Source organism: Zea mays, chromosome 1 (assembly GCF_902167145.1).
Source record: "Zea mays cultivar B73 chromosome 1, Zm-B73-REFERENCE-NAM-5.0, whole genome shotgun sequence".
NCBI classification, from domain to species: Eukaryota; Viridiplantae; Streptophyta; class Magnoliopsida; order Poales; family Poaceae; genus Zea; species Zea mays.
This window is the reverse complement of record NC_050096.1, coordinates 186282553-186305528: the sequence shown is the minus strand read 5'-3', so window position 1 is coordinate 186305528 and position 22976 is coordinate 186282553. Positions and strand designations below refer to the sequence as shown.

General features: G+C 47.4%; 2 protein-coding genes across 2 annotated transcripts; one reads left to right on the top strand and one right to left on the bottom strand.

Annotated features, from left to right (window-relative positions):
* The first annotated feature begins 9480 nt into the window (after window positions 1–9480).
* On the top strand, window positions 9481–10820 carry LOC109941663 (ATP-dependent zinc metalloprotease FTSH 8, mitochondrial). The gene is made up of 4 exons (XM_020542847.3): window positions 9481–9576; window positions 9659–9875; window positions 9957–10031; window positions 10525–10820. Exons 1-4 carry the CDS (start codon window positions 9481–9483, stop codon window positions 10707–10709), a joined length of 573 nt encoding a protein of 190 aa, XP_020398436.1. The 3' UTR covers window positions 10710–10820.
* Window positions 10821–13901: 3081 nt separating this feature from the next.
* LOC100192844 (uncharacterized) lies at window positions 13902–15214 on the bottom strand. The gene is given in 1 exon segment (NM_001138034.1): window positions 13902–15214. A coding segment is annotated over 1 exon segment (1134 nt). The 5' UTR covers window positions 15182–15214; the 3' UTR covers window positions 13902–14047.
* Between the last annotated feature and the right edge of the window lie 7762 nt (window positions 15215–22976).

Sequence of the window (22976 nt, the reverse complement as noted above, 5' to 3'; positions counted from 1 at the left end):
CCATCTGCGCGCGCAGAGCGCGCATTAAATGCGCGGCAGAGAGCCGTTGGCGCGGAGATAGCCGTTGCACTGGAGTCGCACCGGACAGTCCGGTGCACACCGGACAGTCCGGTGATTTTTAGCGGACTAGCCGTTGGCGTTTCCCGAAGCTGGCGAGTTCCTGAGGCCGCTCCTCCTTGGCGCACCGGACACTGTCCGGTGTACACCGGACAGTCCGGTGAATTATAGCGCGAGTGCCTCTGGAAATTCCCAAAGGTGGCGAGTTTGAGTCTGAGTCCCCCTGGTGCACCGGACATGTCCGGTGGCACACCGGACAGTCCGGTGCGCCAGACCAGGGGTGCCTTCGGTTGCCCCTTTGCTCCTTTGTTGAATCCAAAACTTGGTCTTTTTATTGGCTGAGAGTGAACCTTTTACACCTGTATAATCTATACACTTGGGCAAACTAGTTAGTCCAAAGATTTGTGTTGGGCAATTCAACCACCAAAATTATATATGAACTAGGTGTAAGCCTAATTCCCTTTCAGGATGGAGGAGTCTTCAGACGAGGACTTGGATTATTTTGCAGCATTAGATGTGGCTGCAGCGGAGCCTTCGCCGCGCGCGGAGGGTTTCGAGGAGCTCCCGGGCGTGAGTGCTGGGCGTAGGCGGTGAAGGGCGGTGGCAAAGCAAAGAGTGAGTGGATTGTCGCGAAGCGGTAGGCGTCATCGTAGTGAGATGGAGAGTGGTTATCTTCGCATGGATGGGACTGGTAAGCGAGAATTGTTGTCCTCGCCGATTGGGGTGAGTGTAGGTGAGGGGGAGCTGCGAAATCTTTTTGAGTGTGAGGAATTGAGGATAATGTTGTTCAACTATAGGGAGATGAGTATCATCCCGAAGGTTGAGCCAATGTGATGTATGATGCCCTCGCTGTGTGTATGTAACCGTAATTTATGTGGTAAGGCTGCTCGCTTTCGTTGATCTAGCCGCGCCCGTAGGCGACTTCTGCACGGGGTCTTTTGGGAACGACCTCGATCTTCGCGTGCTTGTTGTGTTGTTCAGGCTGCAGACGTAAGCGACTTTTGCACGGAGAGTCTGTTGGGAAGGACTTCGATTTTGTGCGCCTATTATTCCGGCTACACCCTTAGGCGACTTTTGCATGGAGAGTCTTTTGGTAAAGACATTGATTTTGCACACTTATTGTGCTATTCCGGCTGCATCCTTAGGCGACTTTTGCATGGAGAGTCCGGCTGCACCCTTAGGCGACTTTTGCACGGAGAGTCTTTTGGAAAAGACTTCGATTTTGCGCACTTATTGTGCTAGTCCGGCTGCACCTTAGGTGACTTTTGCACAGAAAGTCTTTTGGGAAAGACTTCGATTTTGCGCATGTATTGTGCTAGTCTGGCTGCACCCTTAGGCGACTTTTGCGCGGAGTGTCGCACGCGAGGGTAGTCAGCGCTGCCCCTTGCGGTGACTTCGGTGTGGTCGAATGCCGAAGACCGTCGATGCGATCTTTTTCGACATATTGTTTTAGTTTTTGCGGGGGATTTTTGCGGGTATATTACATGGCTCCGCCTCATTAAAAACCTCACCCCCCGGGAGGAAAAGAGTGTGGGCCATAATGATACTGTTTGGTGCATTACAAGGGCGTGTTGGCCCTGAGGATTCAAACAAAAAATTTGCGGAGATTATCGATATTCCAGGAATGCTCTTGGTCCTCACCGGATGGCGTTGTTAGCCTATACGCGCTGGGGGATGCCTTCGTATTGACGATGAAAGGACCCTCCCACCTTGGCTCCAGCTTGCCTCGTGACTCTGTTCGAGCTGTCCGGACGAGTACGAGGTCCTCTTCGTCGAATTCTCTTGGGACGACTACGTGGTCGCGCTAGGCTTTCGTTTGAGCTTGGTATTTATTGAGAGCCTCCAGGGCGAAGACACGGTCTCTGTCGATGAGGTCCTTGGAAGTTGGTTTGTCTACGTCGGGGACGGCTGAAGCGCTTGTCCGTGGTGATCCATGTTTGATTTACTGCGGGGTCATGGCTTCCAATCCGTATAGCAGGCGAAAGGGAGTGAATCCAGTCGCCCGACATTCGGTCGTGTTCAGTGCCCAGACTGCTTCAGGTAGCTGGTCGGCCCATTTACCCTTCTTGTCGTCGAGAAGCATTTTCTTGATGGCAGTGAAAATCTTGCTGTTGGCGCGCTCCACGACGCCGTTAGATTGTGGGTGATATACTAAGGTGAAGGCAAGCTTGGTGTCAATGGAGAAACAAAAATCCTGGAAGTCCTGGCTGTCAAACTGTTTGCCATTGTTGACTGTGAGCTCAGACGGGACTCCGAATCGGTAGATAATGTTTTGCCAGAAAAATTTCTGGGCAGTCTTCGACGTTATTGTGGATACTGCCCTTGCCTCGATCCACTTGGTAAAATACTCAACGGCGACGAAGGTGAACTTGAGGTTCCCTTGGGCCGTGGGTAGTGGCCCGACAATGTCTAGCCCCCAGCGTTGAAGTGGCCATGTGTGGGCGATCAGCTTTGTGAATTGCGAGGGGTTGCTCGAACGGGGAGAGAACTTCTGGCAGGCTTCGCACGACCTCGTGACTCGATTTGCGGCGCGGATTATAGCGGGCCAGTAGAAACCTTGACGGATCACCTTGGCAGCGAGGGCCCTAGGCCCCGAGTGAGAGCCGCAAGTGCCGTTGTGGACTTCGCGCAGGATCTGGAGGCCTTTGGTCTCTGTGAGACATTTGAGCATGGGTTGACTGATCCCTTTTTTGTATAGCTGGCCCTCAATGAGTGTAAAGTCCCAACTTCGGTGTTTGAGGCGCTTGGCCTCGTTGACATCGCCTGGATGGTAATATCCTTGCAAGAATAGGGTAAATGGGGCCCGCCAGTCTTTGGCCATGATGAGGTTGACAATGCGATGGCCCTTGGCGTTGGTGGCTATTTGCAGATCCTCTGGGTTTGTGGACGGCTGGTGTGCCAATGACGTGATAGAAAATGTCGGAGGGCAGGGCTTCGCCTCTAGCAGCTGCTTTGGCCAACGCGTTGGCTTCTTCGTTCTTAGCGTGGTCCAGGTGCTGCAGGGTGAAACCCTTGAATTGTTTCTCAAGACTGCGAACGGTCGTAAGATACTGCAGAAGTGCAGGGTCTTTTGCTGAATAGTCTTTTTCAATCTGGCCAACAACGACTTTGGAGTCCGTCTTGATTATGCAGGTGGCCACGCCGAGTGCTTTCAGCTTGCGAAGACCCAGGATAACGACTTCGTATTCTGCTATGTTATTTGTGCACCTGTCAGATTCCAGAGCGAAGCTGAGGCGTGCTGCGTATCTGTGCTTGACGTCGGTGGGTGATGTGATAATTGTAGCCGCGCCTGCCCCCGCATGGCGTCATGCACTGTCACAGTGGATGGTCCACACCTTCTCCGAGGGCTCTTCTTGTTGCCGTGCCGGCCCTGTCCAGTCGACGATGAAATCTGCGAGGACTTGTGACTTGATTGTTGTCCTGGGCTCGAAGGTGATGTGATATTCAGAGAGTTCGGCTGCCCATTTGGCGATACGGACGGACGCCTCCGGATTTCTAAATAATTCACCGAGTCCCCTGTTCGTGGTGACCCGCACCTTGAACGCTTTGAAGTAGTGGCGCAACTTGCGCGATGCCATGACGACTGTGTAAGCAATTTTTTCCAACTCCGTCATGTTGCATTTGGAAGTCGTGAGGACTTCGGAGACGTAATAAACTGGACACTATCGAATAGTGCCCTCTCTGTCCTGCTCTTGGACCAACGCTGCGCTGACTGCGTGTGGCGAAGCTGCGACGTAGAGCAACAGAGGTAGCGAGGGGTCGGGGCTTGTAAGGGTTGCCAATTCTGACAGGTGCTGTTTGAGTGATGCGAAGGCTGCCGCTTGCTCTGGTCCCCATGCAAAGTCTTTTGCGCCGCGTAGCGTCTTGAGGAAGGGTAGGCTTTGCTCTGCGGACATGGAAATGAATCTATTGAGGGCAGCCAATCTACCTGTCAGGCGTTGGACGTCTCTGGTTGACTGCGGAGGCATCATGTTGATGATAGCCTGGATCTTGGTTGGGTTGGCCTCGATCCCACGGTGCGACACTAGGTAGCCTAGTATCTTCTCCTGGCAAACTCCGAAGGCACACTTTTCGGGGTTTAGGCGAAGTCGTGCTTCCCGCATGTTCGCGAATGTTTCTGCGAGGTCGGCTAGATGATCCTCTTTATTTTTGCTGGCGACGACGATGTCGTCCACATACATGAAAATGTTCCGGCCTACTTGGCTCTCGAGCACCGTCTTGGTGAGGCGAGAGAAGGTGGACCCGACGTTCTTTAGTCCCTCCAGCATTCTGACGAAGTAATACGTGCCGAAGGGCGTGATGAAACTGGTACTGGCCTTGTCTTCCTCCTTCATATATATTTGGTGATAGCCAGAGAAGCAGTCGAGGAGTGACATGACTTCGCATCCGGCCACACTATCTACGATCTTGTCGATCCGAGGTAGCGGGAAATTATCCTTGGGGCAGGACTTGTTGAGGCTGGTGAAGTCGATGCACATCCGCCATTTGCCACTCTTCTTTTGCACCATGACTACGTTAGCGAGCCACGTAGGGTAGGCGACTGGTTTGATGAAATTAGCCTCAAGCAGGCGGTGTACCTCGGCTTTGGCGGCTTTTGTTTTTTCATCAGACGTTTTGCACAGCCTCTGCTTCTTCGGCCGCACCGAAGGGTCGATGCCCAGGCTGTGCTCGATGATAGTGCGACTAACTCTGATTAGGTCGAGGGCAGACCAGGCGAAGACGTCCTTATTTCTAGAAAGACAGGAGATGAGTTTCTCCTCGTCTTGCGAAGTCAGGTCTTCGCTTATGATGACCGTTTGCTTGGGCGTTGCCTGGTCAAGGAGAACTGTCTTCGTTCCATCGTTGCTCTGCAGCTGTGCCTTTTCATGCTCGTTGGCGGTTGGGCGGGTAGCCTCGGGGGCTTCACGCTGTGTCGTAAGACAGTGTACGTTCCGTTGGCCTGGAACAAAGTCTCTTTCAATGTTGCGCGCGGTCTGCTGGTTGCCATAGACTGTGATCACGCCTTGCGGACCCGGGATTTTCATGCACAGGTAAAGTCCATGAATAGCCGCTTCAAACTTGTTGATGGAGCCCCGACCCATTATGGCGTTGTACGGGTATACCATGTCGACGATGTCGAAGGTGATCTGCTCACTTCGTGCATTGGGTGCTACACCGAAGGACAAGGGTAGCTCTATTTTGCCCACGGGAAAGGTGCCTTGCCGCCGAAGCCATATAGGGGGTTGTCCGAAGGCTTAAGCAAACTGTGGCTGATGCCCATGCGGTCGAAGGCGTGGAGGAAAATAATGTCTGCCTAGCTGCCGTTGTCAACTAAGACTTTGTGTAGGTCCCAGCCTGCCACGCTGCAGTTGATTACCATGGCGTCAATGTGGGGTGCGCTGCGCAGGTCGACATCTCTGGCATCGAAGGTCAACGACACATGGGACCACTTCATTTGCACGACTGGGCCGGTGATGGCGACGTGGTTGATGCTTCGGTAGTGGTCCCTCTTCTGTCGCTTCGTGTCGAAGTCGACGCTGGACCCCCTAGTGATCATGTGAATGACTCCACGATATGGCTGATCAGCGAAGTCTTCTTGTTTTGGTGGTTGGGGGTGATTTGGGTCGTGGATGTTTGGCTGATGCGGGTGTAGAGGCGGTGGTGGAGGTGGTACGACTTGTACCTCCTGGTGGTGTTGGTATGCGTGGTTAGGTGGATGCTGAGCGGGCCGTGGTTGTATGGTTGTGGGAGGTGGTGTTGATATGTGTGCGCGACAACTCTTGGGTTGTCGACTGGTTGCGCCCGAGACATCCTGTCCTTGGTGGCCTTTGTTTCCGGGCAGTCCCTCGTTGGGTGCGCGCAGTCTTTGCCGTGGAACAGGCAGTAAAATCTGCGCGGCTGCTGCGCCCGTCCTCAGCCCCGACCACGGGTGCCATTTCCGCGTCCCTGGGGGGGTAATCTTGATGGTGAGGGGCCTCACCGGCGGGGTGCTGGTTGGCAATGTTGTGCACCTGCTGCTGACTACGGCTGTCCCGACCAGAGTCTGACTGCGAAGGTCTTGTCCAAGTTCGGCTGGATTGTGGAGGGTCCTTAGGTTTCCTCTGAGACTCGACCTTGCGCTGGTGGAGCTCTTCGGATCTGGCATATTTTTCAAACAGCTGATAGAGCTCTTGTAGGTTCTTGGGTGGGTCCCTGATGCAGTGACTGTAAAGGACGCCGGCCCGAAGGCCACTGATGGCGTAGTGAATGGCAATTTGGTCAACGACCGAAGGTAGTTGTGACTTAAGAGTCAGGAACTTGCGGTAGTACTCCCACAGGGTTTCTTTCTCTAGCTGCCTGCAGAGTGACAGTTCGGCCAGGGCATCGGTGTCTGGGCGGTACCCTTGGAAGTTGAGCAGAAATTTGTCTCGAAGACTTCTCCAGGAGTCGATGGACAACAGGGGCAACCTGGTGTACCAGGTTAGGGCCGGACCCTCGAGGGCGATGATGAAAGACTTGATCATCGTGGCGTCGTCCCCTCCGGATGATGCGACAGCGACTTGATAGGTCATGATGTACTGTGCTGGGTCAGTGCTGCCGTTGTACTTGGGGTAGGTCCCTGCCCTGAAGTTGGCGGGCCATGGTGACACTTGCAGTTGCGGCGCCAGGGGACTCCGCTCATCAAGGTAGTTGACGCCTTGGAATGCTGCGGCGTGCGGGATGAAGGGTCCGCGCTGAGGAAGGAATAGGTCTCTGATTGGCGCGCGTTGTTGGAGGGGCGGGCCGTGGTGCAGGTCATGTTGGCCTTCGCGCTGCATGAGCGCAATCTCTTGCTCGAGTTCCTAAGCCCTCTGCTCCTCGTCTCGTATCATCTGGCGCACCTTAGCCTACGCGAAAACACGTTGGCGCTTGGCCTCGAGGATTTCTTTCTGCTTCTGGAGGTTGCGGTTCTTGATGCGGAGGGCCCGCAGCTGTAGCTGTTCTTCCGCTGAAATGCCGATGACTTCGCCATCCTCTGTGGCATCCTCGCCCTCTAGCGGAGCGAAACCTGGGGGTGGTTCCTGTGGCTGTCCTTCGGAGCTGCAGGTGCAGAGGCTGCCCTCGGGAGTTGGTTGGTCGTTGCGCTGTCTCTTGCTGGCAGCGTCGTCTTCGCAGGCTTCTTGATGGGTAGTGTCGACAGGGGCCTTGCCCTTTTTCTCGGCTAGCAGCGCCGCCTTCGCTGCTTCATCAACGGATGGGGCTGCCTTCGAGCTAGCTCTCTTGGGTGCCATCGCAGGTGGTTTGTTCGTGGCACGAATGGTGGGCGCCAAATGTTGGGAACTTGCGCTCCTGAGCAAGTTGATCCAACAGGGGAGTGAAAAGGATGCAAACAAGGTTTAACTCGAGATGGCAATTGCTCTGTTAATCTAGCCTCTCAAGGGCACTGTACGGGGGTATTTATAGGTGCCCGAGCACCCAAGGTCCCGATGTAAGGACGCTTATGCCCTCAGTCACCTGGATTATCCCCAGAATATTTCCATAATGGGGGGTTACAGACTGTCATTACAGAAAAGCCATTACAAATCGGGCCTGTAACACACTTCTCTAAGCGGGGCCTGTTAAAATGGGCTGAATCCCACGTGGGCCTCCAGGTTGAGTGAGGACGAGGGAAGGGGCGACTTCGTCGTAGGCCTTCGTCTTGCAGTGTAGAGGACGAAGGGTGGTCTTCGCCGGTCGTTTTGCTTCCGTTGGTACAGCGAGGTTGACAAAGGCTTGGAGCGAAGGGTATCGTCTTCGCCTTCGCCCCAACACTACTGTCTATGTGGACGCCGATGTGAAGCCTGTTGCTGGTGGTACTAGGACGGGCACATGATCGATGAGCCTGACCGATGAGAGCATGATTGATGGTGATAGAGTAGGGAAGATGAGATCTAAAGCTTGGAACAACTTCACAAAGGTAAAAGATTTGGTAAATGGTAAGAGGGTAAGGGTATCTGGCATATGCATCCACTGTAAGGCTACATTTTCTACTAAATCCTCTGGTGGCCCTGGACATTTGCTACGCCATGTTGATACTTGTGCTGCTAAGAAAGAAAAGGAATGATTTGGTAGAATTCAATTTGTTCTTAAATATAATCATGATGGTTCACTCATTCGTTGGGAGTACTCTGATGCTAGGGCAAATACTAGGGCTAGGAAAAAACTCGAGCTCGATGAGCTGGCTCGGACTCATAGCAGCTCGCCTCGACTCGGACCGGCTTGACGCACAAAACGAGCCCGAGCCTATTTTTGTGGCTCGTAAAAAGAGCGAGTCAGCTCGGCTCAGCTAACTGCAACTCGAGAGCTGGCTTATGGCTCGACCGAACAACAATTTATTACATAAAATCATGATTAACATATAATATTAGTAACAAGTAGACAACTAATTTATCTTATTTGAGATTACTATAAAAAATTAATCCATTTTCTATATTTTATTAGTAATATATCTATTTTATTAATTTAAATTATGTTATTTAAAATATTTTTAAGATTTGAGAGCAAATTCATGTTTATGGCTAGGCTCGTTGGCTCGGCGAGCCGACTCGCGAGCCAGGAGCGAGTTGAGCCGAGTCGGTTTTTCAAGCTCGTTGCATGAACGCCTCGGCTTGTTTCCACCCCTAGCACAAACTGAATTGTGTCGTTTGATTACTAGAACAGATCTACCTATTTCCTTTGCTGAATGTGATGCATTTGAAGAATATATTGTGAATGCTCATAATCCTAGATTCGTTAAAACGTCTAGAGAAACTATTGCTAGAGATCTAATTAAGCTTTACAATGAACGCATGGAGAAATTAATTGAAACCTTGAAAAAGTTTGTGTCATCTATTGCTATTACATCTTATATCTGATCAGGTAAGGCTAAAGAGGATTACATAAGTGTAGTTGCTCATTATGTCATTTTGACTGGGAGTTAGAAAAGGGGTTTCTTGGTTTAAGTCCGATTGAAGAGGCTCATACAGGAAGAAACATCGGTGATAGAGTTCATATGGTTGTTGATGATTTTGGCATTTCTAATTAGATTTTCTCTATTGTGCTAGACAATGCCTCAGCAAATAAAACTGTAGTATCTAATCTTAAACCTGTTTTTCTGCTCATTTATTGCTTGTAGAAGTTAGCGAAGAGAAGAGTTGTTCTATGATACAACTTTTGCTTTGTCTAGAATTTATTACCCCACTTCAGCATTAATGCTACATCACATTTCCTTATCTTTAAAGCCGCACGGAAACGACGCATACTAGGCTATCCACGTATGCATAATTTTGTCTCCCGCACGATTGTTCATCCACGGCTTCTATCGTTCAACCGCTTTCTATCTCTGGATGCTTCTACCTGGTTCACGTTCCCTTCTCCGCTGCAGTTTGGTGAACACACCTCTATCGCCCCGACCACGACACGACCCCTCTCGCTTGGATCCGGACGGCCCGGTCCTTCCGCCCTCCCATGTGCACGGCGCCGTCGCCGCCGCAGCCGACATTGACGCTCGCCTCCCTCGCTCGCGCCCTCGGCTGGTCCGCACGCTCCTCCTGCCCGCGCCAGGCAAGTATCCCTTCTCAAGTTCTCATCCCCTCCCCGGCCCCTCTATCCTCTCACAGGTCTGACCTCTCGCTGCTCCTTCTAGGGTTTCCAGCTCGGGGGCCTCCGGCAGCCGCCCACGCCACCGCTACCACCGCATGTCCACGACGGTGAGGGTGGGGCGACAGGATTTGTTCGCAGCTACCTGACTGCGGCCTCGTCGGCAGCTCTTGGGAAGCCATCCGCGGGCAAGACCGTGGATTGGAGATATGTCCTCGCCAGCCCACATTTCCGACGCCTCTTCTCGGACGGGTCCAAGAAGAGTACGTCCCTCATTTTGACGAGATTATTACCAATGGTTTTGGTGGCTCTGTTTCTGAAATGGTGCCCCTTTCTGATTTTAGACTACGAGAACTATTACCCCAAGGGTAAGAAGGAGGTGCCTAAAGGAGATGGTACAAACAAGTCTGAATCTAAGCGTAAGTTTCTGTCGCGCTTGACTTGATTGTGTAGAGGATGTTAGCCATGTTATGGATGCAAATATCATAGCTTTTTTAGGCGCCCATAGTAAATGGAATCGGTGCATATATTTGAGTTGACTAACAAGTTGCCAACTAACGTGTTATCTGTTGATTTCCCTTTTGCTGCAACTAGGGGTGGTAATGGATCACGGTTCAAATGTTTCTTCATATTTTTTTTGAGCCTTTAAGATAATTTTAGTTCAAAAATGAATAGAAATAGAGCCCCATCCTAATCCGATCCGATCCTTAAATTTTATAGTGTAAAATTTAGAGCACATTACCACCCTTAGCTGCAACTGCTTTGGTAAATTGTTATACCAGTTATACTTTATAAATGGCTCTTGGAGTACGGATGTATAATGATTTATGCACACTGTGCTTCAATGTGTAGTTTTGTGACATCAGTGCTAACTATTTCACTTCTGATGAAATGCAATATTCTGGCGCGCAGAGGAATCCAATACAGATGAAGGATGGAATTTTCAGGATAATGCTATGAAACAGATGCAGAATTTCCTTGCGCCTTTATTGATTCTTGGCCTGATGCTATCATCCATGTCATCTAGCTCCGCAGACCAGAAGGAGGTGATTACTTCCTACTTTGTTAACCTTGTTCAGAATAGTTCTGCAAGTTGATAGTTTCATTTGTTATTTTGTTCCTTTCCTGGTAAGCTATGTTTGTTGGGTTATGTTTTAGTCCCCTAAGAACTGGTACTCTATGTATGTTTGTGTTGTTCACACTTGCAAAATTTGTTTGTCAAACTTCAAAGAAATGAAGAGAAAAGACTACGCCACTATATAGTCTTTAAAAAGGCTAGGCACTGTATTTAACTCTCTGCCCTGTCCTCCAGTCAAATTCCCAGGATCACAATAAGGTACAAGAAACGCCAGGGAGTAGAACTGTAAGAGACACAAAGACCTTAGAGGCTTAGAGACAATACACTATTGCAGAGTAACCTTTGTGTAATTTACTGTCCTAAATTGAAATTCTTTTCATTGGTCCTCTTCCGCCAATGCATGGGAGAATTATTAGTTTGCTACCATTTGCTTTGTCCTTGAAATTTTCTTAGCTGGCCTTTGACTGTGAATTCAATATTGGGAATTCATTGTTTTCTTAGATGAAGGTGATGACTGCTCGCTTGCTTTTATTTTTTGGTTCTTCTCTCTGCCATCGAATGTCATGATAGATTTATTGATCAATTAATGTTTCTCAATCTTTAAGGAGGTTCAATACAAAATTAGATATTATGCGCTTTCACTCACCATGGAATTATTTGCACTGTCCGAGTATGAGTTACAATATTGTGCTTTCGATTTTGGCCGCGAACAAGGTGTCTTCAATCTGGAAGAGTAGATGTTTACTTCTCGGTGAATATGCAAGTTCAATTTTTTGTTTGGCTGTATTAAGATGTTAATTTACTGATGCATTGCTTACTAATTTTCTTTCATTTGCATATGCAAAATAATGAAATGTCAGAACTAAACTTTTACACTAACTACTGGTTCTTGTCCCCCTCCAGGTCTGCAATTTCTTGGGGCCACAGAAAACTAACAATACTGTTGCAAGTCCTTGTGTACCAAATTCTGTCTCTAATTCATGTTAGCATTATTTGCATTTTAATTCTTGGATGACTGATTTTGACCTTACAATTGCTTCTTTATCTTCAGGTCAGCTCTATACGCGAGTCACCTTAGTATTACATTGGCCTTAGTACCTTATTTACTAATATAGAGCCAGGAGCAAAACTCACATTTACTTATAGGTTGCACATATTGTCGGAACTGTATTGTGTTGTTTGTCACCAATATGCACCATTATGAATGAAATTTGCATCTAAGCTTTAGATCAGGTAATCTTAATCAGAACAGAAACATTAGTGAGACAGCATCACTAACTTTACAGTGTAGTCAAATATTATACTGTACCATCGGTTTGTCTTGGTAAAGTGAAAATCACCAGCGGTTAGGGGTTTTGTGTCTATTACTAGGGCTGAAAACGGAAGCAGTAATTTTCGAATACCGGGAGTCGTTTTCGAAATTTTACCGAAATTTAGATCTAAACGGAAACGGTTACCGAAAATACGGAAACGAAATCGGTAGAAAAAATAGGAATCGAAAACGGAAACGGTTTAGGCTTTTTCCGACCGTTTTTGGAAATTACCGTTTTAATCCGGTATTTTACCGTCAGTAATAAATTCGGTATTTTTCAGAAAAATATTAAATCTGAGCTGACCTTTTATAAATTCATAATAAATTCATCTTAGCTTAGAAAAATGTGAAACTAATTTTTTTTTATTTTTCTAAAATCAAGATCTATCTAATGATATATAGTTTAGAATCGTTTAAAACTTTTATAAATCTTATTTATGTTTTCTTATCTATTATTACTCTTAATACATATATTCATAATTTACACGAGAACTTAAGAAGGACTAAGAGGACACTAATTATATTGACTATGCCAAGTAGGAGGGGTACAAATAGAATGTCAGTGTCATATCATTATACATATCTTGATTCTTCTTTATTTAAATGCATAATAATAATTTTATTATTGTATACTTCTTACCTTATATATTTATTGTGACCTCCTACCTTATATATTATTACTAATTTTATATGAATGTATGACTTGCGTGATTTTTGAAGTCTATTGAGGGTACATGTTAAAGTTTTTACCGATCGAATTTTAGATTCCGATCGTAACCGGTGTAATTTTCGTACCGAACTTTTGTTTCCGATGTTTCTGAATTACCGATGTCGTTTTCGTTTCCGAAGTTACCGTTCCGATCTCGTTTCCGAGAAAAAAATATGAAAACAAAAATGATTTTAGTGTTTACCGATCGTTTCCGACAGTTTTCACCCCTATCTATTACCGATTAATTGCATGTCCAAATAATCCTGTCACCCACACATATTGATCCTTCCCTATGTATACAATATATGTATAAAATAATAATCTGTTAGTCATATAAACACATCTGCCAAAGCCTCGTGCAAGTCGCGAGAAATTTACTAGTACTTAAAATTGCTAGACATCTTAATGCTTTAGAAAATGATGATTTACTTAGAGATGCTATTGTTCCTATCAAAACAAAGTATGTGAAATATTGGAGGAAGATATCTGTTCTATATTGATTTGCTTTTGTATTGGATCCTAGAGCAATAATGAAGGGGTTTAATAAGCTTCTTATGAGGTTGCCTGGACTGAATGGAACTGATTATTCAAGGTATCCTGCATCCATTCGATCTAAGCTAACTAAGATTTTTTAGATATATGAATTGAAATTTGGTGAAGTGCGCTTGAGTGCACAACAACATAAGAGTGCTGATACGATAGGTAAGGCTAGCACACCATCGACACAAGATCTCAGGCTTATGCTTATCAACGACTTCACTTTTGGCAAAAGTGAATACTATGTTTCATTGTTGGCAGTGAACGGTGTCACTTGAGTGGCTTACATTAGACATCACATTCACAGGGAGATGCAACATGTTGGGGCAGTCTTGGTTTTTTTAAAGTTTTTTTAATGTTCATCAACCTTAACGCAACAACGAGATGTCAATGGCCACGCAACCGAGAGCCATAATATGAGGGTTGATTTAGTGGCAAATGGATCACGAGAGATTGAGAGGGAAATGAACTAATTTTCTTCTCAATTCTCTCCAATTCCTTGATCACCAAATCAGTCCCAAGAAAATAGTTAAGGCAGATATTCATCGACCTGACATAAGATTTAGCGGTAGCGACGTCGGCAGTCGTGGTTGGCTGTCCAAAAGGTAAATCAACAACGCACAGTCGATTTTATTGGTGTAAACCAATAACGTAACCAAACGGATGAATAATCTGCTTATTGTAACCGAAAGTTCAAGTTACAATAATAATAATAATTTGTATATATACAAATCCACTCTAATTTTTTTTTACTGGGACTAGCCGACTAGGATAGTGTAGTAGAAGAATGAACGGCGCGTCAAACAAGCGAGCAAGCTCCGCCGTCGTGGCACTGCTCCACGATGGTTTTGCCGTCGTAGCCTGCGAACTTGTCTGGTGCGTCGGCGTCGGCCTCACCGCGCCGCGTCACTGGGCGCCTGGCGGAGAAGGTGCGCGCCAGGAGGAGGGACATACTGGGCCACCGGCCGGAGGAGTTGCCGAGGCGGACGCTCCTTCCAGTTCCAGCGCGGCCGGCGATGGCGAAGCCGCGGCGCGTGGTGGTCCCGTCAGCGCCCGTCTGGACGCTCGCAGACCGGCGAAGGTTGGCCGCGGCGACGGCTTCCCGGAGAACGTGGTCGGGCAGCCTCAGCGTGTAGCGCTCCGCGTCCGAGGTGGAACTAGGCGAGCCGGCGGGCGACGGCGCGGCGAGCGAGTGGCCCGTGGTGTGCGAGCGCGGGAACTGCGACTTGTTGCTTCGCAGCGCGCGCTTGGCGCTGGCGATCCGCAGCAGCTCGGCGGCCTCCTCCCTCCTGAGCCTCTGGTCCTCGGTCTCCCCGGCAGCGGCTGCGGCGTCGACCACCACGGCATGGTCATCATCCGGCGCTGCAGTGACAGGGGCAGCAGCCAACGCGGTGGGCTCGGCAGCGTCGGGGACGAGGAGGATGGCGCGGCAGACGGGGCAGGTGACGTGCGACGCGAGCCAGGCGTCGATGCAGTCGGTGTGGAACGCGTGGGCGCACCTGGGCAGCAGCCGGAGCGTGTCGCCGTCGTCGAACTCGCTGAGGCAGACGGCGCACTCGAGCGCGCCCTTGTGCGCCCTGACGTCGGCGTAGGCCATGGTCGGGAAGGAGTCGAGCACGGCCCGGTCGAGGCCGCGCATCCTCCTGCTGGGCGGCGGCGCGTAGCTGTTGTTGCCGAGCCCCAGACCCAGCTGCCTCGCATGGTAGTGGTCGTCGGGCCCGCCCAGCGGGGGCCCCGCGCATCGGCGGAGGTAGATGGAGAAGAAGCCGAGCAGGAAGAAGGCCGTGACCAGCACGACCATGACAATCGCCATGGACGGGTTGAAATTCTTGGGGTTGAAGTAGTCGGGCTGCGCGTCCACGGCGGCGCCGGCGAGAGCAACCGCGGCGAGGAGCAGGAGACGGCGGCGGCGGCGGCCATTGATCGGGCCCATGGGTGTGGTGGTGGGGTGATCCGTGATTCCGTGGGAAGGAAGCCTCGCCTCCTTTTTTCCGGTGGGAGTATTAATGGACTGGAGCGAGCGACCGACCGACCAGACCTGGCGCCGCTGGCGGGGCGGGACGACGGGAGGGAAACGGATAAAAAAAAAGCTGCGCCCGAGCGTGGAAAAATGGAGCGTGAGTTATTACTGACGAGTAGTACGAATGGAGCGTGAGTTAAGAGTGACCTTGACCATGGACACCTTGCTACCACTTGCCTGCCCTGCCTCTACAATTAAGCAAGTGTGGCAATTAATGCAGTGCAGTGCCCGCACGTAATCTGGGTTTTATTTATGACCTACTACTACTACCACCCTACCTGTCAGGGAAACAAAAGGATCATGTCAGAAAACGAAAAGGCCAGAGGCACTTGCTTGCTGCACCATCAAGCAACACAAACATCATCAACAATAATACTCCCTATTGATAGCATATCTTTTGTTTTTTCTAAAATAGTACGTAGTACCACTTTATTAAGTTGCCATAATGAAATTGTCCCCACTACTCCATGCATGATCTAGCTAGCTGAGTATTTGTCATGTGATTCTGTTATTACTAATGATTTGGCGACACATAGTTGGTCTCTCTGTATTGTATCGGGCCTGATGATGTATCGTCGATTTGTTAGGGCATGTATATACCGTACTTCAAATATAAGACACAACTAAAATATAATATAGGAACAATTGGATCTATACCATTAAAAGATCCAAACTTTAGATATATACCATGGACCCCACATGTCATTGACTCATGTGGACCCACATGTAAGTGAGATAGTAATGGTATGGATCCAAAGTGGTGATCTTTTAATGGTATGGATCCAAATTTCCCTATAATATAATATAGTGTATGTCTAAAACATGTGTTTTACTATATCTTTTACACCAATCAGAACATTCAATTTATCAATCAGCTAGCTGACTATTATATTTACTCTCTTAGATACACTCGAAGCCTCAGGTCAAGGCATTCATTGTACATAGCCTACCCTTATAGATGAACTCACCAGATGTGTGATTCAGCGCAGGTGTGGTGACAAATAAAGACAGGGACCGGACGGCACGGAGGCGGGCCGCTGGGCCATGGAGCGTGCCTAAGATACTGGGTTTGACGTGGGCCGAAGCATCAACGCGGCCCAAGTTCCAGCTCTCATGCATCCGTGTGCTGACTGTCGGCCCGGGAGGCCGGTGGGCGGTGGCGGTCAAGAAAGACAAGTACGGCCGGGGCTGGGCGGGCCACAATAGGTTTGCTGGTGCTTATTAAATTGTGCATAAAGTCTAATACAGATTAAATCTAATTCCTACATATACATACCCAGCTGATTTTAAAATGACAAATCGTGGGCAGCCAGTTGAGGACGACCTCCCGTAGCTAGCCTTTTGTCAATCATCCTTAGCTTTGTATTGTAGTAGTCGACGTGGATGTGGATCGACGTAGGTTGGATTCTGCATCATATCGACCTGTCATCTAGCTACAGAACACACTGTAGTAATTAATAAGGCCCGCGCGCATGCTTGCTAGCTTGCATGGCGGTCATCGATCACATTCGTCATACAATCACGATCGAGGCCGTCGTCGTCCAGACCACGCACACAGGTGCAAGGGCACGACCTCAGCTCGCGCGTAGGGAAGAAAGGATTTTTGGAAGCAAGAAGGAGACGACCGAAAGAGAGCATTCCAGTTTTTTTTTTACAAACATATTTTCCGAAATAGATAGGGACGATATATACACTAAAGTCTAAGTAAGAATAGGTTCATAATAATGGTAGAATCACAATCACCACAAAGTTTTCGACGTTCCAATCAAATTATGAAGCATATAAAGAACTTGGAAACATGCATGAGCTGAGATTAAAAATATGTGAAGGGAATGAAGCCGATGAACAAGAGCCCCCCCCCCCCCCCCCCCCCCCCCCAAACATTGGGAGTTGGGACTCTCTCCCTTTTCTCTATCCGACACAACTTGACTACTTTCTTAGTGCAACCCATCATTCCCAGTCGTTGCCCCCACAAGACAGCTGTCTCTTGCTCACCTTTGTGCCAACCTCCTCCCTCCCACACCTCGTACGATCTTCGTACATTGCACTAGCTATAAAAGACGATGGTAAATCTATTTGCACTGACCGCGTTTTTCAGAATCACTAATATTAATTAGGGACAATAGAAATAATTATTTGTACAGACGGGTAACAGAGAACCGCAAGTGAAAATCGATTTGTACTAACGGTCGACATAATAAAACCACGGGTGAAAATCTTTTCCAGCAAACATGAAATGGGTTTCGAGAATCAGGGAAAATTTATTTTAATTATAGGACGCCCAGGCCCTCCGTCTAGGGGTGGTCGTTCGGGTTACCTGAAATTTTCGGACCGGGTAATTCGGGTATTTAAAATTTCGGGTTTTGATAATCGATACCTGAAATTACAACGAGTTTTACAATACCCGAAAATTCGGGTACCCGGAATTTCGGGTTCGGGTATTCCTCAACTATCCAAACTGTTGTGTCAGCTTCATAAAAATACACGCACCCTATTAAATTATTATAAAAATACAGTTTGAATAATGATATACATGTACATAAAAACAAGCAATTTACAATCACAAGTCATGTACACTTACACATAATTATAGATGTACAAATTAATAATTAAGAATGACATGAGTACAAACACATGAAAGTTCGGGTAATTCGGGTATTTCGGGTACCCGATTATGATACCCAAAATAAATTCGGGTTTTGCAAGTTGCTACCCAAAATCCCGAACGAAATTCGGGTTACGGGTTTTTTGCCCAGCCCTACCTCCGTCGAAGTTGCAACTCACGACATTTTTCACGTGCTACGTGGCCAGTGGGAATCAAACCCCTGATCTCATCCTCGAGCGTAGCCCCTTTGCTAATCCACCTATCGCTTACTTAGTGTTTATATTGTAGTTTTGTTGCCCACATATCAAAATAATTCGAGTATAAATTGACTATTTGAGGCTGCAAACGAAAAAGTTGTCAACTACAATGTTTCATAACTTTTGAAGTTCTAAAACTTTTATTTTGGTACTTTTATGTTGGTGTTTTTTCCATACGAGGTCATTTTTTAAAAAAAATAAAAAAATCAATATAAAAATGATTTCTAGTCGCGGTTTTCAAGAAAATCGTTTGTGTGATTGATTTCTACATGCAGTTTTCTTAAAAAAAACCCATCACTAGAAATACTACTAACGCTTGATAACCGACCACAGGTTTATAACTCTTTTCTACTAGTGTTCGTCAGGTTCATAGTCTAAGTGTAACACCCCAGGTGTTACTCAGGGTGTCCATCCCAGGGTTACCCCTTTTACCCATTATCACATGAAGACTGAATTGGGCAAAGTATACAAAACTTGGAATTCTAGGTCCTAAGCAAGTGTAATCCACCTTGGATGTCATGCCCTAGTTTGTAATGCACATCTAAGTGGAGATCTCCCAAAACCCTAGAGCAAAACCCCCATAGGCAATTATAACCCTAATTGAAGCCATGATCAAAAGATCATGTAAACATCATGACCATGGTTTGGGCCAAATATAAAAGTTGTAATATACTTAATAACCTACAATTAATAGTAAGGAAGTACCCCCAAAAAGTTTTCAGAAAGGTCCTCAAAAGATCACCAAAGGTTGAACACAAGGGAGAAATTCAGATTTTGCCTAAGTCAAAAATCAACCCTTGAGCAAAGATCCCACCTGTTCACCTTGATCCCCTTTTCAAAACCAGTCGACCTAATGGACAAAGTGGCGCCAAATGAACCCTAGAATGCCCTGGACAAGTTTGAACCCAAGCCAAAACCATTTGACACGAGTTGGCACTGGTTTTGTCTCGGTTTGCACAGGGCAGACAGACAAGACTTGGCGCCACCATATCTCCTCAACCAGACCACATCTACTCTTGGAACTCACATGAACTAGGTAGCTCTAGGTGCAGGGAAGAGATCTCCCACAGGCGGTAGGGCAAGATTCGTACGCCTGGCCGCTCAGCAGAGCGAAGAACACGGGCAGAAGCAACGCGCCACGTGTTCGACGCGCTCTGAGCTCGCCAGAGCACGCCCGCGCGCGCGCCCCGCGTGCCCGCGTCGCGCCAAACGGTCGAACCGACGCCCCGGCCGCGTCCGCGCCTATAAAACCCGCCCCAGCGCTCGGTTGCCTTCCCCGTTACCTCCTCCGTACCTCGCCGGACTCGCCCGAGCCAGCAGTTGCCTCCGGCGACCTCCCCGCAGCCCGCCAGTGCCGACCAAGAACCACCGCAGTGGCCAACCCCTCTCCAGTCCCCCTCCGTTCGATTCAAGCCCCAGGTAGCTTCCTGGTGAGACCGTGAGCCTTGCTCAAGCTTGAACCGAGGGCCCGCGTCACCGGAGAAGTCAAATCGCGCTCACCGGAGTTCAAGAACTCGCCGGCGCACGTGGACCGGGTAAACCCCTTCACCATTTCCCGATTCGTTGAGCGCATGGCCTCTGTGTCATCCCGTGAAGCTCCTCGTGCCCATTAATTGAACTCTCCCGCCGTGGTTTGGCCGGAGCAGGCGCCGCCGTCGATCCCCGCCGCCTGTGTTCGTGGCCAGGGGAGCTCCGACCACCTCTGACGCTGACCCGCACATCGACGTGACCGTCGCGACCTCCTGAACATCGCCGACCACCTCGCCGGACCTCCCTCGCCGCCGGTAAGCCGCGCCACCCTTTTCTTTCCCGCGGCTACTGTTTCAGTTAAGGGAGGGACTGCGGGTGAGAGGGAAAGAAATCCAGGGGGTTAAGTGAAAAGTCAGAGACTCAAGTGAATAGTGGCGTAAGGGTAGATCTGCGAGGTTTGATTCGGTTTAAACCCAGGGACCTCGGCGCAAACTGTTTTTCCAGGAAAACTTAATTAAAACCTGATTTAAATTCAAACAGAAACTTTAAAAACCCATAACTTCTGTTTGGTTTATCCAAATTTGGTCAAACTAATTTTGCCAGACTCTAAATATTGTAACCTATTTAAGAAAAATATAAAACCCCATAAGCACTAGAGAAAAATATAAGGTTATGATTTAATTACAGGTTAGACCAAAAGCTTAATAATAGCAAGAAAAATGGTTGTACTATTTAACTAAGGTTAGAAAAATTTGGAGAAGTTTATATCTACCTACTGACCTAGTTAAAAATGTTAAACCTCTCTGTCCATTACATTAAGTTAGTCTTAACCCCTTATTCCATAATATGCTTAAGTTTAAGAAAAATAGAAAAAGTGACATAAATAGTGAGCCAGAGGGCACCCCTATTTTTGTTGAGATACTTAGTCAATGTAGTTCACTGGAAAAATGTATCATACCCTGTTGTAGTGTAAAATAAGAAAGCTACCTTTTAAATTAATAAAACAAAGATAACTTAGAAAAACCCTACAAAAATAACCCCAAGGTAAAAACACCCCCACCATTGGGATAACTATTGTTTTATTAAAGAGAACTTAGGAAAAATATGAAATCTGCTGTTTGACATTTTTCAAATAATGATGTAGTAGACAGAGCCTTTTTGACATTAAACTTAAGAAAATCATAACTAAATAACCACCCCTTAGTTTTCTGTGATTTTTAGCACAGAGTCCTATTATTACCAAAGGATGCCAACAAAAATAACCTCTAGGACAGAACCTACCCCTAACTAGAAGGTGTAGTGTAAAGTGGCCCTTTTTGCCTAACTTTTGTTATTTTTGTTTAAAACCTAACATTTATACTCTAAGCCTCAAATTCTTAAAACAAGCTAGAATAGCCAGTGACAACGCACTGTAATTTTTACAGAATTTTTGAAAATTATTAAAACCCTATTGTAGTTCAAACCTACCCTAGAAACCCTAAATGGAAATCAAGGAAAGGAAAATGAATAATGTGAATTAATGTTATCCCAAAACCCTTGAAATCTGTCCACTAAAAATGTATCAAGGTAATACCAATCCACTATGTTATCCTCACTAAAAACCCAAGCCTAAGGAGTATTAAACCTAACCCACTGGAAGCCCCGCATAACTAAGAAAACCCTAAGTTACTTCTTAACTTAGTTTCTTTTAGCTTATGTTCTTAAATCTTGCATAATCATGACATACATGTTCATTGCATTTCGATAGACTGTAATCTTGCTGACGGAGAGTACATCCTCGTGCCGGAGCAAGGAGCTGCTCAGGAGGTAGCCCCAGATCCAGCACCAGAGCCTGCACCAGAGGACCTGCCTGCCACTGCTTTGGAAGGCAAGCCCCGGTTTTATGCATAACCTGTTATTTATGCTATTTTACTATACTTAATGATTGTAGGATTGATTGTGCACTTAGGTGTAGGAGTTGACTGAAACCCTAGTTGCATGATCTCAGGAATCCCATTGAGATGAATACTAGTATGCTAAGTCGAGTAGCTGCTTTATTAATCAGGAATCTTGGTAGAAGTCGAGTGATTTTTCTAGCACTCGCGCGAGGTCAGGAAATTGATTGTATCCACTTTCGCATCATAATGATGTTGGGTTGTGGGCAACAATCCATGGGGATTGGTTGTCTACGGGATAAAAATTTGAATAAGGATTAAGGTGTGGTACCGTGAGTCAAGCGTTTGAACGTACTAAGCACATGCCGAGAAATATGGTAAATCGGTAAGCCTAGTACCTGATTGAACCTGGCAGCAGATTGCCCTCCTCACGCGACCTGAGACGAGGTCTCCCATTCCGGTTATGGTGGGTACAAGTGCGGTCACTGCACGACGGCCAGTCGGGGTCAGTGAGGCATTGTACGCCAAGGCGGTGAGCCCCTCTCTGCTGACAGGGAATCGATGGGGACGGTTGATGTGTGTGGGGACGGAGTGCCCCTGCATGTCGTGTGTTTAGGTTTACCTTGCAAGGATAAAAAACTCGATTCGAATCGTCTGCTTCTCGCAGCTAATGAGACTGCTTGATCCATGCTGCTACATTGAGTAACAAGTGGAATGATGCGGAGATGATATAAGATGTTGATTGCTAAAATGTTTGCTACTTTGTATGAATAGATAGTACACTTTAAGCCTTAAGAGAGTCACACTTAACTTGACTAAGTTAAAATCTTGACTTAGAAACTCAGCTAGTGCTTTTGGCAACCAAACCCCACAGCCAAACAACTGCATGTCTAGAGGTAGAGGAGTAGACTCCTCACACCGGGTAAGTCTAGCTGAGTATTAGTATACTCAGCCTTGCTTGTGGCATAATTTTTACAGGTTCTCTGGAGGAGATGGTTGCTGGGATAACTTGGCCGACCACCCTGCCACCGGGTTGGACTGTCGAGTGGGACCCTGCCTCGGCTGAGGAGGAGCATGAGGAGTGATGGGACAGGCTTCCCCATCTCTCTGTTTAATTATCGTTAGTTTTATTCCGCTGCACTTCAAACAATGATGGTTACTTTTGCAAAAACTCCGATGATGATGATGGTGATGTAATAATTTAACATTATGGCATGTATGGTTTTATGCTTTATTGTATTTGCTCTGTGACTCACCTTCGAGTGAGATTGTGGTACTTGATCCTGTCAGTGGCCGTGTCGGACTAGATCCGAGGGATTGACGGGTTATTCCCATTTAAGTGTGGTCTAGCCTCTAAGGCGGGACTTGGACACTTAAGTTGGAATAATTCGGGCAGTTCCGCCACAGCTGGTATCGGAGCTTGTACCACCACAGAGGAATCAATAAAATATAAATACCATCAATTTTCTAAATAAAACTTGATAGAAACAAGGTTGGATAGA

Coding starts and splice junctions, on each gene's coding strand:
- LOC109941663 (XM_020542847.3), top strand. CDS start 9,481: ATGTGCACGGCGCCGTCGCCGCCGCAGCCGACATTGACGCTCGCCTCC. Junction 9,876..9,956: donor CTCGGACGGGTCCAAGAAGA/GTACGTCCCTCA, acceptor TTCTGATTTTAG/ACTACGAGAACTATTACCCC. Junction 10,032..10,524: donor AAACAAGTCTGAATCTAAGC/GTAAGTTTCTGT, acceptor TCTGGCGCGCAG/AGGAATCCAATACAGATGAA.